The 17,041-nt window shown below is 42.4% G+C and overlaps 2 protein-coding genes across 2 annotated transcripts in view; one reads left to right on the plus strand and one right to left on the minus strand.

The window, feature by feature from the left end:
- Window positions 1-424: 424 nt before the first annotated feature.
- Window positions 425-5,780, plus strand: exorh (extra-ocular rhodopsin). The gene is made up of 5 exons (XM_084015445.1): window positions 425-962; window positions 1,351-1,519; window positions 2,105-2,270; window positions 3,388-3,627; window positions 4,913-5,780. The coding sequence occupies exons 1-5, from the start codon at window positions 602-604 to the stop codon at window positions 5,039-5,041; spliced, it is 1,065 nt and encodes a 354-aa protein (XP_083871571.1). The 5' UTR covers window positions 425-601; the 3' UTR covers window positions 5,042-5,780.
- Window positions 5,781-5,995: 215 nt separating this feature from the next.
- Window positions 5,996-17,041, minus strand: part of plxnd1 (plexin D1) — a 68,032-nt gene continuing 56,986 nt past the window's right edge. The window contains exons 28-36 of the mRNA XM_084015439.1: window positions 16,813-16,916; window positions 15,564-15,627; window positions 13,430-13,464; window positions 12,760-12,864; window positions 12,475-12,638; window positions 12,238-12,385; window positions 8,785-8,925; window positions 8,603-8,677; window positions 5,996-7,016 (exon numbers count right to left, since the gene is read on the minus strand). Of these exons, the coding sequence (XP_083871565.1) occupies window positions 6,900-7,016; window positions 8,603-8,677; window positions 8,785-8,925; window positions 12,238-12,385; window positions 12,475-12,638; window positions 12,760-12,864; window positions 13,430-13,464; window positions 15,564-15,627; window positions 16,813-16,916 (953 nt within the window). The 3' untranslated portion in view covers window positions 5,996-6,899. The remainder of the gene's footprint in view (window positions 7,017-8,602; window positions 8,678-8,784; window positions 8,926-12,237; window positions 12,386-12,474; window positions 12,639-12,759; window positions 12,865-13,429; window positions 13,465-15,563; window positions 15,628-16,812; window positions 16,917-17,041) is intronic.

Consider the following 17,041-nt stretch of genomic DNA (forward strand, 5'->3'; position numbering starts at 1 on the left):
CACTGACTCTGATTCACGGCGTTATGCAGCGGTTAGGGATTTGTTTTTATTTTTTCACAAATGCAAATAAATTGGGATTTGCTGAAGAAATGTAATTTGTTAGTGCGTCGAATCTGAATGGTATAAATCCCCAGAAAATAGGTCGGTTCCCTCTCTGGCATCTCATTGTGATGAGATGATGAGTCATGGCAGTGTGTTTGGAGAAACAAAGCCTCTCACCTTGAAAAGAAAATGCTTAGCTATTTGTGGACTTTTCCTCCTGTAATGCTCTGTGTGTGTGTGTGTGTGTGTGTGTGTGTGTGTGTGTGTGTGTGTGTGTGTGTGTGTGTGTGTGTGTGTGTGTGTGTGTGTGTGTGTGTGTGTGTGTGTGTGTGTGTGTGTGTGTGTGTGTGTGTGTGTGTGTGTGTGTGTGTGTGTGTGTGTGTGTGTGTGTGTGTGGCTCAGATTGAGTGTCTTAATTCCATCTCTGCTAACACTCCCCTAATCCGACCGGCCGGTTAAAAGGTGCTGCATCACTTCAGGGGGCTCCAGAGCTCATCTTCCCTTCCAAACACTCCCTCCGCCGTCTTTGATTCTGAGACGACGCCCAGCGTTTGCAGCCATGAACGGCACGGAGGGCCCGGACTTCTACGTCCCCATGTCCAACAGGACCGGCGTGGTCCGCAGCCCCTTCCAGTACCCGCAGTACTACCTGGCGGAGCCCTGGAAGTACTCGCTGCTGGCCGCCTACATGCTGTTCCTCATCAGCACCGCCTTCCCCGTCAACTTCCTCACCCTCTACGTCACCATCCAGAACAAGAAGCTGCGCACGCCTCTGAACTACGTGCTGCTCAACCTGGCCGTGGCCGACCTCTTCATGGTGGTGGGGGGCTTCACGGTGACCCTCTACACGGCGCTGCACGGGTACTTCGTCTTGGGGGTCACCGGCTGCAACATCGAGGGGTTTTTCGCCACTTTAGGAGGTGAGAGGGTGAGGGGTTGTGAATGTGTGTGAAATGAGAGGAGGGAACATTTAAATATGTCCAAAAATCCACCTTAACATGAATACACTCTATATAAAGCAAATATTAATCTTCCTGTTTAATATTATGTTGAGAAATGCCAAAGTAGAATCAAAATATGAATTAACAATTATTATTTTCATGTCTTAGCATAGTATACATCCATCATTACAAAGTACACACATTATTATTGTCCTGCTTTATTAAGGGACATTATATGATATGTAAAAGCCTTGGGGACCTCTGTGTTAAAAGCTTTAATAATATTCTAAAAAACCTATATTTTGTTGAATGTGAATGCCGTGTGCTGAATTTAAATCTGCTTTTATGTTTTTATTTCACGTCTCAGGGGAGATCGCTCTCTGGTCCCTGGTGGTTTTGGCTGTCGAGCGCTACGTCGTGGTCTGCAAGCCAATGACCAACTTCCGCTTCGGGGAGAAACACGCCGTGGTGGGCCTGGCCTTCACCTGGATCATGGCCTTGACTTGTGCCGCCCCCCCTCTGCTCGGCTGGTCCCGGTACTGTGTTTACGTGTCTAAATAGTCATCATTTGCAGCACTAAAGCACGGTGGACAGGGTTGGTACGGGTGCTGGAAATCCTTGAAAACATGCTGAATTTTAGTGTGGTGTTTTCAAGGTTTGAAAAGTGCTTGGATTTAGAATAAAGGTCTTGAAATGTGTGTTGTATGTGATGACATCTATGATAGAACAGAGAAAAGAAGATCTCCATATCTGAGGGACTGAAAACAGCATTTTCTGACATTTCTTTATGAAAAATGTCTTTTGATGATGAACAGATGATGAAAATAGTTGGTGATTATATTTCTGTGGATCTGTTAGTGGAATTAGTTTTCCTTTCATTTGTGGTCCTTCTGTAAAAAGCTGTCTCCAAACATCATGTTGGTTGTTTAGAGGACAATAACATCTCATTTAATGTGATGAACAAGTGACATCATAAGTAGACTGAATACTGACCATTGGATTGGTACAAATATGGAGTTTACCACAGCTGGAAGGTGCTGGAAAAGCATGGAAATGCACCTTGAAATGCTTGACTGTGACTTTGGAGCAGGTGTAGGAACCCTGCATGTGTGTGTCTGCAGGTACATCCCCGAGGGAATGCAGTGCTCCTGTGGGATTGACTACTACACCCCGAAGCCGGAGCTCCACAACAACTCGTTCGTCATCTATATGTTCGTCCTCCACTTCTGCATCCCCCTCTTCATCATCTTCTTCTGCTACAGTCGCCTCCTCTGCACCGTGCGAGCGGTAAGAACACAGACCACCCCTGACAAGCCGTTATTAATAAGTATGTGATACCTTGTTTCATCCTTGAAAAGAAAATTCCTCTTTTTTTTGCACCTTTTCTCCGTGGAGAGGGTGAGCAGCATCAGAGCGGCGTCTCTGGAGATGTGAGGGATTTAGTGGCTCAAGGACACTCCGGGGGGGCAGCTCATTGCCAACATGGCGGCTTATACCCGGGGTCCTCCCGCTGAAGGGCAGTCTGCCGGCTCACGGTGTCGCACCGACGCCCTCATTAATAACACAACACATCGATAATGTATCAGCAGTCGGGAATGCTTTGAAAAAGAATGTATTAAAGCAGCTTTATTTTACATTTATATAGTTAGGAATCAAGGTGAAAACAATGTGAAAGTGGACATATGATGATAAATCTCACTTTTTCAGCTCTTGTGTGATATCTATCTGCACATACATATTCAAATTTGGTCATTAGATAAACCGTCCCGCATCGAAGTATGTTGAGAACCAACTTTGTAAATGTGTTTCAGGGCAGACAAGACTTTTTTTATGGAGGGGCAATTAAAGGTACAGTGTGCAGCATTCACAGGGTTATATAGGTAGAAATGGATGTGATATTAATAAGTATGTCTTCTTTGGAGTATAAATCACCTGAACGTAAGAATCATTAGGCGTGTTTTCCTTACTTTATATTTTGGAAATGCAGTTTTTTTTTTCAAAAGGAATCCTGTAAAATGTAAAAAACAAGATGAGTCATCTGAACGTTGATAAACGTGTAAATATTGCCGTTTGCAGCTTATTTGGTCACGTCAAGCCACAAACTCTCAAAAACACTATGACATCTTCACCCTGGCTGTTTTTTTTTTTTCTTTAACCAAGGCTCCGTTTCCTGTGACCTAAAACGGCATCCGAGTTTGTGATGAAAAAACATAGCATAGGAAAAAAAAAAAAAAATTTTTTTAAAAAGGTCTTAGATTGAGCCGTTTACATCCACATACAGACGGGTCAGAAACATTTTTTGTTACCGGGTTTAAAGATGTTAAAGTGCCAGATGTTCTATTCTTCTCAATTCAAATTTGTATATAATGTCTGTCTGTCTGTCATCATGCGTGTCTGTCTGCAGGCGGCGGCTCAGCAGAAGGAGTCTGAAAGCACCCAGAGAGCGGAGAGAGAGGTGACGCGTATGGTGGTCGTCATGGTGATCTCCTTCCTGGTGTGCTGGGTGCCCTACGCCACCGTGGCCTGGTACATCTTCGCCAATCAGGGGACTCAGTTCGGACCCGTGTTCATGACGGCGCCGGCGTTCTTCGCCAAGAGCGCCGCTCTGTACAACCCGGTCATCTACATCCTGCTAAACAGACAGGTATGTGACGAGGACTTTGTTATTACCTTCTGTGACATGTTATGTTTTGACGTTTTTATTACATTTTAAAGACATCCTGTATGACTTTTAATGATATTATGACTTTTGTAAGTTACCTTTTTCTACATTCTATATTATGATTTTTTTTTTTTTTACTTTTTTCTACATGCTATACCATGACTTTTTTGACGTTCTTTACTTTGACATTTTAATGAATTTTTCTGTAATGCTATATTTGGACGTTTTTTTTACTTTTTTGGACATGCTGTACTATGACTTTTTCAACACTTTTTTTTGGACATGCTATTACTTTTTATGACTTTTTTCGACATACAATACTGACTTTTTTATGATTTTTTTCAACGTGCTATATTTTGACTTCTATGACTTTTTAACAACTATACTATGACTTTTTCACGATTTTTTCAAAATGCTATTTTTTGACTTTTCCATCATTTTTCATCACTTTTTTATGACATCTATACCATGATTTTTTTTTTTTTTTTACGTTTTTTTATGACTGACTTTTTTATGAATTTTTTCTAAATGCTATATTTTGTCTTTTTCATCATTTTTCATCACTTTTTTATGACTTTTATGGACATGCTATATACCATGAGTTTTTTTTTTTTACTTTTTTTTTTTATCGTTCTTTACTATGACTTTTTCAACACTTTTTTTTGGACATGCTATTACTTTTTTATGACTTTTTTCGACATACGATACTGACTTTTTTATGAATTTTTTTTCAACATGCTATATTTTGACTTCTATGACTTTTTAACAACTATACTATGACTTTTTCACGATTTTTTCAAAATGCTATTTTTGGACTTTTCCATCATTTTTCATCACTTTTTTATGACATCTATGCCATGACTTTTTTTTTGTTTTGTTTTTTTTACTTTTTTTGACGTTTTTTTATGACTGACTTTTTTATGATTTTTTTCTAAATGCTATATTTGGACTTTTTCATCATTTTTCATCACTTCTTTATGACTTTTATGGACATGCTATATACCGACATGCTATATATACCATGAGTTTTTTTTTTTACTTTTTTTTTTTATCGTTCTTTACTATGACTTTTTTTTATGATTTTTTTCCTAAATGCTATATTTTTACTTTTTTTTTACTTTTTTCGACGTGCTATATGACTTTTTTATGACTTTTTTCGACTAACAATATTTTTACTTTTTTTCATCTCTACCACAATTTTTTTTCTCTTAATATACTTCTATGACCTCCTGATTGAAGGTGTTGTTCTTTTCTGGTTTGCCTCCAGTTCAGAAACTGCATGATCACCACCGTCTGCTGTGGAAAAAACCCGTTTGGAGACGACGAAGGCGCCGCCGCCGCCACCTCCAAAACTCAGACTTCGTCCGTCTCATCCAGCCAGGTGGTCCCCGCGTGACCCGGGACCCCCCTCCAACGCCCCAGCCCACCAAAGGGACCCACCACCACTGCCAAGCAGCACTATGTTCTATTGGCCAATCCTCTTGACTTACCTCTCCCATGTGTATTGGTTACACCAGCGCAGCCACACCTTCGGTGGGGCCGACGCACTCGAAGAGCACAGCAATCCGTTTCCTCGTGGAACGTGTTCAGCTGGCGTCACAGGGTTGAACCCGGCGTCGAGGGGGCGTCGTACATGTGGCGCTCCAACTGAACGCATTCCAAGCTCCTTTCCAAAAAACATAAGAGGTCAAAAACCACGTTCAAGTTTATTGTTGCACCTACGTTTATTGTTGCACCTCCCAGAAAATGCGCTTTAAAAACTTCTTCTGTGAAATAAGTAATTTATTTAGACGTGTCAGATGAGTTTAAAGGCATCAGGTGGGGCTACGATCTGATCTCCCGCCCCCCCTCTTGTCTTTACGGGGACGAGGTACGGGGGTCTGAGTGAGTTTGCTCTTGGCATGGACTGAAACATGAGTGTTAACAGATGGACCTGAAAAGAGCCGCTGCAGGGAGACGGCGCCTCCTGCAAACAGAGTGCATGTGTGTCCGTGTGTGTGCGTTTATGTGAACTGATGTCAGGATGCCAGCATGTATACTAAAGAGATATAGAGGTTTTATTTTGGTCATTACGTGAAGGTTAGGATCTTGTGGAATTTGTTCTGTGTCCTGCAATAAAAACAAAGCTAAATGTCTGCACGACTTCTTTTCCAACCTTAACTCGCTGTTTCATGACACGTTTAACGAGGCTCGCTGAGAACTTCCAGATGCCGTTTTTTTGGGGCTGTTTTGGGTGGCAGAGCTGGATTTCAACGCCTTTTTTATGTTAACATTTGCTACGCTGTAACTCATGTCGAAGCACTTTCAAGCGATTTATTAAAAAAAATACACATCATCATCATTAGACGCATTAAAATCCTAAATACTGTAATTTATTTCACAAACTCTGATAAGTCATTTGGCATCACAAATACAGTCTCTCGTTTATATTGAGCTCACTTTTTTTTCTCTCTCATAAAAAGGTACATTTCCCTCTTTTTATATTCAACAAGAAATTCATTCATTTACGAGCACACTTTAATACGTGATGCAGCTCTTCCCAGTGAACTACATAACATCTGATTTCATAAAGTTCATTGTCATTTTATATATTCCTCTCCGCTCCTCCTCAACCCATCATCATCATCATCTTCATCATCATCATCATCCCTGCAAAGCACATTGGGACGTATTGTTCAAAAAGCACCGGTGGGCGTCACAACCTGAGAACGTCGCAGGCTTTTAGGAGACGGGAGGAGGAGTTCCTTCTTTACGCATTTCCCTGCTGAACAGGCACCACTTGAAAGCATTATAACACATCTATAAATATTGCTATGGACATTATAATACAATACAGTGCATCATTGGCTCGTTCCCTTAAAAGAAGAAGGGTTCAGTGCTTTAACATCGCCACCGGGGCTTTTTACGGTACGGTCCCGGTAACTAAAGACATCCAGAAAAAAAAAAGCTCCATCTCCAAACTTCACCTTCCATGTAAAGCTGAGAGTTCTGTCCGAGTCACGGACAAAAGATCTTTTTGGGAAAAAAATTGCTCGGCGTTCCCCGAATCAGGAGGAGGAACGCTTTGCTTCAGAGGGCAGGTTTTGCCACTTTCCACGCTTTTTTTTTTTTTAATAGTCCGTGGGAATAATAATGACACGTGTGGAGGCGAGCTCCTCAGTGGCCGACCTTCCCGACGACGAAGGCAGCAGAAAGGCAGCTGTCAGCAGGAGAGAGAGACGGCGAGCAGGAAGACGACACCGGCAGCGGCGGGTTCAGGCTTCGCTGCAGCACTCGTAGATGTTGTCCTCCACGAGGGCGATGACCTGCTCGAACTTGTGGTGCAGCTGAGTGCGACGCGCCGTGGGGTTGTTCTCCAGAGCGCTCACCACCTGACGAGGAGAAAACGTTAGTCCACTGAGGTTTCTGTAGTCCACTGAGGTTTCTGTAGTCCACTGAGGTTTCTGTAGCCTACTAAGGGTTTCTGTAGTCCACTAAGGGTTTCTGTAGTCCACTAAGGGTTTCTGTAGCCTACTAAGGGTTTCTGTAGTCCACTAAGGGTTTCTGTAGTCCACTAAGGGTTTCTGTAGTCCACTAAGGGTTTCTATAGCCCACTAAGGGTTTCTATAGACTACTAAGGGTTTCTGTAGCCCACTAAGGGTTTCTGTAGTCCACTAAGGGTTTCTATAGACCACTAAGGGTTTCTGTAGTCCACTGAGGTTTCTGTAGCCTGCTAAGGGTTTCTATAGACCACTAAGGGTTTCTATAGACTACTAAGGGTTTCTGTAGCCCACTAAGGGTTTCTGTAGCCCACTAAGGGTTTCTATAGACCACTAAGGGTTTCTGTAGTCCACTGAGGTTTCTGTAGCCTGCTAAGGGTTTCTATAGACCAGTGACCCTCACTGGTCTATAGAAACCCTCAGCACCCTTCTGTAGGCCACTAAGGGTTTCTGTAGCCCACTAAGGGTTTCTGTAGCCCACTAAGGGTTTCTATAGACCACTAAGGGTTTCTGTAGCCCACTAAGGGTTTCTATAGACCACTTAGGGTTTCTGTAGCCTACTAAGGGTTTCTGTAGGCCACTACGGGTTTCTGTAGCCTCTAAGGATTTCTATAGACCACTAAGGGTTTCTGTAGCCTACTAAGAGTTTCTATAGACCACTAAGGGTTTCTGTAGCCCACTAAGGTTTCTGTAGCCCACTAAGGGTTTCTGTAGGCCACTAAGGTTTCTGTAGCCCACTAAGGGTTTCTGTAGCCCACTAAGGTTTCTGTAGCCCACTAAGGGAGGGGGATCAGCCCCCTGCTGGACACAGACAGCAGCAGAGGAACAAGTGGAGTGTTTCTTCGTCCTTCACATATTTACAGAAACCACATCTGCTCTGTTGCTTCATGCCGATCGTTGTCACGGCGTCGGAGGGATTTATGGGACTCTTAGCGACAGTGTGCTATGAGAGAATAGGCAATCAGGGGGCCATTCATAGAGCGCCATGATTCAGACTTTAAGTCCCGCCCCCTCCCTTCAGCCCACGTCAGCACAGTAGCACGACAGAGGGAGAAAACTCCAGCTAAATGGTTTTATCACGAGGGTTCTCCATTAAAGCAGTTACTAAACCTCTCCTGGGAATAGTCACAGGGAACATGGGGGGGGGGGGGGGACCTCGGAGAGACCTGGTTCAAAGAGGACCGGGTTCCTACACCTTTTCCAAAGTCAAATTCAAGCACTTTTCAAGCATTTCCATGCTTTTCCAGCACCTTCCAGCTGTGGTAAACTCCATATTTGTATCAATCCAATCGTCAGTATTCAGTCTACTTATTATGTCACTTGTTCATCACATTCAATGAGATGTTATTGTCCTATAAACACATGATCACAGGTCGACTGAGGCTTTGGAGGAGACGTTGTGGGAAAAAGGGCCCGTTTGAACACGAGTATCTAATCTCAATCTGAGATTAAGTAACAAAAGGAATCTCTTCTCTCACCTGGCTTCTGTATTTCTTGGCGTATTTGTAGATTTCCGTCAAGGCCAGGTTGGTGTTGAACTCATTCCTGTATTTCTACAGGATGGAAACGACACACTTATTTCAGTTTTTTTCCCCCAAAAGTAACGTGTATGTTGTGTTTTTGTGTTGCGGAGTCTTGATGGCTAACTTCTTTAACTCACCCGTGACTCCTCGGCCAGATGTGCGTTCATCTCCTGCTCGCTCAGAGGAGCCATCTCCTGGATCTGCTGGTAGTAGCACTGCACCCTCTTCTTGTACTCGGGGATCTCCTTGGCGTACAGCAGCTTGTTGGTTGGAGAGTCCTGGAATAAAGAAAAAAAAAAAAAAAAAGTTTCAGCTGCAGTTTTAAGATGGCGTATCAGGGCCACTGTAGGAAAATAAATAAATACAATTTAAAAAAGGAGCTGAGAGAGGGGGGCAATATTCAGAGAAAAAATATCGCAAATTTGCAAGTTTTTTTCTCGCATGAATGTATGCATTTATTATTATGTTATGTTAAGTGAAAAAAAAGTTTTTTCAGTGAAACTAATTGTGAGTTCATAAAGTGAAAAAAATCGCAAGTTTATAAAGTGAAAGAAATTGCGAGTTTATTAAGTGAAAAATATTACAAGTTCATAAAGTGAAAAAATTTGAGTTCATAAAGAGAAAAAATTGCGAGTTGATTCTGATGCTAACAACAAGCAATGTACGTTCATTTATTGTTCTAATGAATCCATAACATGTGACAACGCCTCGTTAAGGTCCTTAAGGTGATGATGTTGATGCTTATTGTTGGTTTTATTCATATGAGGCCAAATTGTAATCTTATGGGTATTTATTGATCAGGACGGTTGGTCTAAGATGCTAGTGGTAGTAGCGTTCACTTGTTGTCATAGCAACGGCAAACATCCGGCGTTAGTGGGAACCAAGCAACTTGTTTATATTTTATTTGATCTTCGAATATAAAGTATACAATTTACATGACATGAAATACATCATACAAATATGGAAAAAGACAATAAAAATAAATCAATAAAATCTTTTGAGTTCGAGGAGGGACGAGAGGAAGCAAAGCTTAACTCGTCCCTTAATTACATTATCACGTATAATTTACAGTATATATATCAGCTATATATGTTTATATAAAGTGGCAAATATTGCCCCTCTCTCTCTCTCTCTCGGCTCCGTTTTCTTTCTCTTTTTTTTTACTACAGTGGCCTTCATACGCCGTCGTAGCATTTTAGCGCACTGAGCATTAAGTGAACACGTGTTAAAGATGTTCAATAATCATGTACGAGTGAATGCTACAGCTGGAGGAGGCTAAAAGCAACGTGCCCTCTGAGGGCTTAATCAATAATTTAGACAAGTCAGCGTTGGATGAAGAGGGGTTTTAGTGCAGCGTGCAATCAGGTGCTACTAAACTGTTCCTGTTCAGGGTGTTATTAGTCCACGGTCCGATCTCAAGCCAGACAATGGAGGGAGGGAACAGTTTCCTTTCTGCACAGCTGGACGCCTCGTAAAGTCTGAGGAGCCAGAGGAGGAAACATTCCAGTCTCCTTCTTCTTCTTCACTCCCTCTCCTCCTCTCCCTCACTGCAGGCCCCGCTGCTTAGTCAAGCAAGGAGGGAAGTAGCGGGGCTAAGAGGTTGTGGGCACACTTCGGTTTTAGTGAGAGAGAGAGAGAGAGACAGAGAGAGAGAGAGAGAGAGAGAGAGGTCTTTGTGTGCAGGAGAGGAAGCGACAGAAAGAAAGTGGGACAGAGAAACTGAGCTTTCAGCATCGGTGAATGTGCTTACAGCAGCACCTTAATATTTCTGCGTGTCATGAGCTATTTGTGTCACCTGATGTGTGTGTGTGTGTGTGTGTGTGTGTGTGTGTGTGTGTGTGTGGTTTGCATCACGTGTGTGTGCATTAAAAGGTGTTTCGGGCCCGGTGGCTGTAGTTCTGATTGTGTATCCGTCTGTCTTCCTGTCCACAAGGTCACTTCCTGCTGCTCGCCCCATCTGCCTGGTAACCCCCCCGTGACCCTATGGCCCTCCACGGCCGCTGCATCTTGCCAGATAAAAGAGGTTTCCGTGGAAACAGCAAGCGTTGCTCAGCTTCCTACCCCTCTCTCTCGCCACACACACAAATGTTGAGTAAACACCCGAGGAAAAATGTCACGCCGCTCTCCTTGACCTGCAGGACAGACAGAGGCGACGTGGGAAACGAGGACGCCGCTGCACCCCCCCCCCCCCCCCCCCCCCCGTGATGAACGTGTGAATGTTATTCCGGCTGCCAGCGCGGCGAGCCGAAGTGAACGCACGAGACGGTTCCTCGATGAAAGAGGAGCATCATTTGATGAGTCCTTGGCTCCCTCCGGGGAGGAAGCCAGTCAGAGAGACAGGAAGCAGAGCGTTGCTCAGGGTCACGGTGGCGGAGGGATGAGACGGATTTGTGAGCGGTGAGGACATTGACACACACACCACACACACACACACACACACACACACACACACACACACACAGCACAAAAAGAGATCCCTGGTGCTCACGACCTTGGATGAGCCGACTCGACTGAAATAACATGAGGAGAGGTAGAGGAGATGACAGTGTGAGGGGAGGAGGGTTCAGGGTGTGTGTGTGTGTGTGTGTGTGTGTGTGTGTGTGTGTGTGATCAAACTGGCAGGGAGATGTGAGGCAAAGATGTGTCAAAGTTGTATGCCTGCTCTAAAGCATGACTGATGTTTGACGGGGTTTTGTGTGACGCGCTACACGATGACATTTTTAATGGAAGGCGATGCTTTCTTCATTTCTTCTCACATTCTACACTTTTTTCTTCCCCGACATACTACGATGACATTTCTAGGCCTTTTCATGAAAACCGATGTCATTACTTTTTTTCTGACATTCTATACTATGACATCATTATTGGCACACTATGTGTGATGTGTTTTCTCATCTTTTTCTGGTATACTATGACAATTTTTTTTTTTTTTTACATTTTCTTACTTAGATACTAGATTTCTTTTTACACTTTCTGACTTGCATTCTAGATTTTTTTTAAATATTTTTTGACTTACAGAGTAGATTTCTTTTTTTTACATTTTCTGACTTACATAGGAGATCTTTTTTTGACTTACCATTCTAGATTTTGTTTTATTTATATTTTTTCTGACCAACTACACCATAAAATTTTTCTGATTTTCTATGACTTTTTTGTGATTTCTTTTCTGAGATACGATACTATGATATTTTAAGGGCTTTTCATGGCATATTATATATTACGACATCATTAATGATATACTATACTATGACTTTCTGGGGATTTCCCCCCGATATTCTATACTTGGACATCATTCATTCATGCATACTACTATGAAGCTGGAATTCTAATTTTGAGTCAGTCTGACTTCCACCTCGTAGTGTGATTATCATCACCAATGTCAACAAAAATAATAGTATATCTGCTTAGAAATCATAGAAACAAGATGCTCCTTATAATTCAAGAACTTACCCGAGAACCATGATGTGTTTTTAAGTTTCTTTCCAGGGATGGCTGTCTCTACATATAGGGTACTTTGCAGACATGGACTGCTAATAGCTAATTTTCCATATTTTTAATAGTGTTAATTTTCCACAGATGGATAACTTCACCTTTCCCAGCTGCAGGTCAGAAACGGAGCAGGCGTCTATGAAGGCCTGGGCGATGACGGACAGACAGGCGTCCATGTGATCCGTCTTTTCAATGTCGAACACAAACTGGGGATTCTTCAGGATGTTCACCCAGAAACGCAGCGGTAAACTGCAGACGGAGAAAAGATAAGCTTTTTTAAAGCCCTCGTACATAGACAGCGAGGTGACCGCGGCGACTTTTAATCACTTTTCATCTACCTGTTGGTTTTCCAGATGTGCAGGGTGTCGGGGTCGGTGATGCCCCGTTTGTCGGCCTGCTCCTCCAGGAAGTCAAAGAAGTATTTGACAGCAAAAGGGGGGCGCTCCGGAGGGATGCTGAGGATGGCTTGGAAGAGGTCATCCAAGAACTTCTGAAGAGTTCCCTGTGGAGGGGAATAAAAACAGGACGGGGTCATGCACACGCACAGATATGGTTTCATGGCATGTGATCCTTTTGAGGCGACTCCTGAGACTTAGATATACGAAGCTGGATCTTGTGCTCACCTTGGTGGACAGCAGGCGTGTCAGGTAGATTTCAGGCAGCACTTTCTTGCGGTGGTTCTGCCTGTGTGACCTCTTGTTCTCCATTAGATCATCATGAGGTAGGACCTGGAAAACCAGAGGGCAAAAGGTCAACATACTGCAAACAACTTCAAGTAATAAACCACCCTGGTTTGAAGCTGAATGAATGCCCCACTGTCTCTGCTGCTGTTAGACACACGATCCAAACACATCAGGGTATTTTGAAACGCTAGCTCATTTACAGAAAATTGAGTAAGTGACAGGAGTTGTGAAATTGTCATGCTTTGCTGTGTGCAGGATCGTGTTTCTGACTGGCTCATACAGGTCTAAATAGGGGTGTGGGGGGGTAAGAAAGAAGCTGTCAAAATCCAACTAAAAAAAAGGGCCACAGAACCGTCCTGTTAAACTAACTATTCACCCGGCAAATTGTGTTCTGAGGAACTCATTATTCTAAAGTCAAAGGAGCCATATCTTCGCTGACGTTTATAAAAGAGCTTAAGCAGCATTAGTGCTGTCATGTCCTCTCAGCAGCTTTCCTTTTCACCCCCATCACCCTCCCCCATTTTCTCTCCCCCGTCATGCCTAACAGGAAAAAGCTCTGGTAATAAACTCTTCCAGAAACATTTTGATTACACATGGATGAGATACTCACCAAGTGTACATACTTCTCCGTATCCAGATCTTTAACTAAGGAGAAAAGAGAGAGAAAAAAAACATGCATGAAACAATGTGTAATCAGCAGGGTGGAGACCTGAGAGAATGAGAGAGACAGGAGGAGGGAGGAGTGACAGACAGGAGAGGGGGAGAGAGAGAAAACACAAGGGGGAGATTGACAGGAGAGCGAGGGAGATAGAGTACATGCGAGAGGAGAAAGTGATTAAGGTGGACTGTGGAGGCCGGCGGAGGGGAGGGGAGCTGTCGGACAGAATGAAAGAGAAAGATTACGAGTGAAAGTAGAGAGAGAGGGAGAGAGAGAGAGAGAGAGAGAGACAGACAGAGAGAGAGAGAGCGAGAGAGAGAGAGAGAGAGAGAAAAGGGGGGAGACAGACGCACGGGAGTCTGTGATTGGTTCTGGAGCCGGTGTAATGAGATGGTAATGTGTTTGCCAGCATTTTGGGAAACAACATTAAAAAGCGTGTTGGTTTATATATAGATCCAAATACAAATGACAAATATATATCTAATATATATATATGTTTTCATCTTTATTTATATCGCAATATTATGATATCGTGATACGTATCGTATCGTGAGGTTCTTGCCAATACATACTCACCTGGTCACGATACGATACGTATCACGATATAAATAATGATTAAAAAAACACAAGAACCTGTATATGTACATCAGATGATGTTGATCGGAGGACAAATTGAGTCAAAACTATTTCATTCAAAACAGCCTCTCCATTTTATTAATTCCCATGAAATTCACTGGAATAAATATTGAAAATAAAATGGAAAAGGATAAAGTACTGCTCTTTTTTTAAAAATCGATCTTTGGAGTGGAAAAATCTATATTTAAGGTATCGATATTTTTACCCACCCCTAATATATATATATATATATAATATATATATATAAAAACACACATGAATCCATGTCCAAACACAAGCTGGAAACAGATAAATATAGTAAAATTATTGTTCACATGCCAGGAGAACCGAACAAAGACACACACAACACAGCATTGTGAGCGAGTCCTCATTAGAGGCTGTCTCTGCCAGAGATGCTCCGGCCCAGCGGGCCTCCATCCAGACCCTCAACACTGATCACAGGCTAGCCAGGACAGTGTTTTATATTAGCCAGGGAGCACTACAGGCTCATAACAAGCCCCCCCTCCCCCCCTGACGCTTTGAAGCCGGAGCCAGGTTTGGTCCACATGAGCCTATTTTTGGCCCGGTATGAATGAGAGGACGTGAGGCTTTTTGATGGACGGAGCCTGAGCCGAAACCGAGTCCTGGTCTGTTGCTGATTATGTAAGGTAGACCCCCTAGACGAACAAGCCCATTAAAAGCTGAATGTAAACTCATCTGTCAACAGGCGGAGCGGTCATTATATTCTGGGCCGAGGACGGACAATGAGGTCCACTCGACTCCACGTCACTTTGTCTTTTTTTCATCCGCTAATGGAAAACATCTATAGTGCAGAAATACTATGATTACTTTTACATTTTTCTGACTTACTATACTACATTTTCTTTTATATTTTTGACTTACTATACTAATTTTTTTTTTTACATTTTTCTGACTTACTATACTACATTTTTCTTCTTCTTCTTTTTTTTTTTTTTTTTTTTTTTACATTTTTCTGACTAACTATACTACATTTTTCTTGTTTTTTAAAAATGTTTCTGACTTACTATACTAATTTTTTTTTACATTTTTCTGACTTACTATACTGCATTTTTCTTCTTTTTTTTTTTAAACTAGAATTATTTTTCAATTATTCTGACTTACTACACTAGAATTCTTTTAAAATGATTCTGACTTACAATACTAGATTTTTTATTAAATTCATCTGACTTACTATAATATAAATATTTTTTTTACATGAAGTGGTGGCACAACCGGGGTGTGGTGATTTATTAGGTGTGTTTAGATGTCCGCTGTGTGTCGGGGGAGGGTGTGTGGTTTCATGCGTGTTTACATGAGTGTATCGTATTCTCGTGACCAACTGAGCGTGTGCAGTTTCCTGTGATGGAGTGAGTGCAAGTGTGTGTGTGTGTGTGTGTGTGTGTGTGTGTGACAAAGCGACAGGGAGCGGTGGCGTTTGAAGGTGACGTACCTCTCCCCAGGGTGTTATCTCTCTTGTCTTTCATGCTCATGGCCAGCGACGCCCCCTCTGGGATCTGAGGAGGGAGAGAAGAAGAAGAAGAAGAAGAAGAGAGAGAGCGAGAGGGAGGGGAAGTAAGAGGAGAGAGGACAAAGGGCAGAAGGTCAGGGGTGAGCTAGGGTGCACCAGAACAGCATCATTAAGCATGCCCTCGAGGGGGAGTGCAGTGTTGAAAGGTGTGTGTGTGTGTGTGTGTGTGTGTGTGTGTGTGTGTGTGTGTGCATCTCGAGTGGTGGCTGGTCTTGCAGGAGCCTGGCTGGGCTCATTAAAGTCAACCTGTGGTGAAATGGATTGAACAGCCTCGCCAGTGACCCCAGACTGTCAGGACACGCTGCAGCTCATCGCTTTCACAGCTCCGTCCCAGCGGCTCAGCCAAAAACCAAACAGAGTACTTAACAAGCAACAGGTAAAGGGTCAAAGGTCGAGGGGGTCACCGGGTGTGACTTGTTTACACTTTGCACAAATGAACGTAGACATGAGCAAACATACACCAAGACGTTCTTAATGGGATACTTAACATGACATCGAGGTTATTTATTTAACAAATATTGTTGTGCACATTTCAACTAAATAATATATAAATTAATTAATCATAATTTTCCATACTACTACTTATAGTTATAATAATCAATACAAATTTGAAAATAAATATGACTAATAAAATAATTTCATTTTTGTGTAATTAGGAGTAAATTAAATGAGGTACTTGTTACTGAATGTATATGTAATAATGAATGTGTAAGTATGCATATTATTATTAAGTAAGTAGAAATAGTAGTACTAATTTAATATGTAATGTTTAACGAGTTGCAACATCTTTTTTGTGGAAAAAAACATACTAGACATGAAGTATTAGCCTATTTTTTTTAAAACGTATCTGTCGGAGTAGCCAACATTGGAAAAATGTACCCAATTAACTTGTTTAGTGATTGTCTAAATGCAGAATCTGCATGACGACGGTGTAAAAGCAGCAGCAGCTCTGTTACTATGCTGCAGTAAATGTCTTTATATATATATATATATATATATATATATATATAAATGAAGAGACACAGAAGAGTCTCTCACCTCCCACCCTCAGTGACACTACTTATCACCCCTGCTGTTGCTGTTACAATATATGGGATGTGCAGCTACACGATGACAACACCAGACAGACAGTCAATCAGGCAGACAGTCAGACAGACAGACAGACACCTACCTGGTAATGGAAGACAGTGTTGAGCTTCTTCCTGCCGTCCTCCATCAGCGAGGAGTTATCGAGGTCCTGGAGAAGCTTACTGTTGCTGCCGGAGTCGAACCACTCTGGACAGGAAGGGAGCAGAACGATATATTAGACAATTTTCATCCTAAAATGTTTCTTTTTTAAAAGGAATATGCAAGACGGAGAGGGATCTAACTCTCTGTGTCACGACCTGAGCGCCGTTAAT

Source organism: Eutrigla gurnardus, assembly GCF_963514095.1.
Source record: "Eutrigla gurnardus genome assembly, chromosome: 8".
In the NCBI taxonomy this organism is placed as follows: Eukaryota; Metazoa; Chordata; class Actinopteri; order Perciformes; family Triglidae; genus Eutrigla; species Eutrigla gurnardus.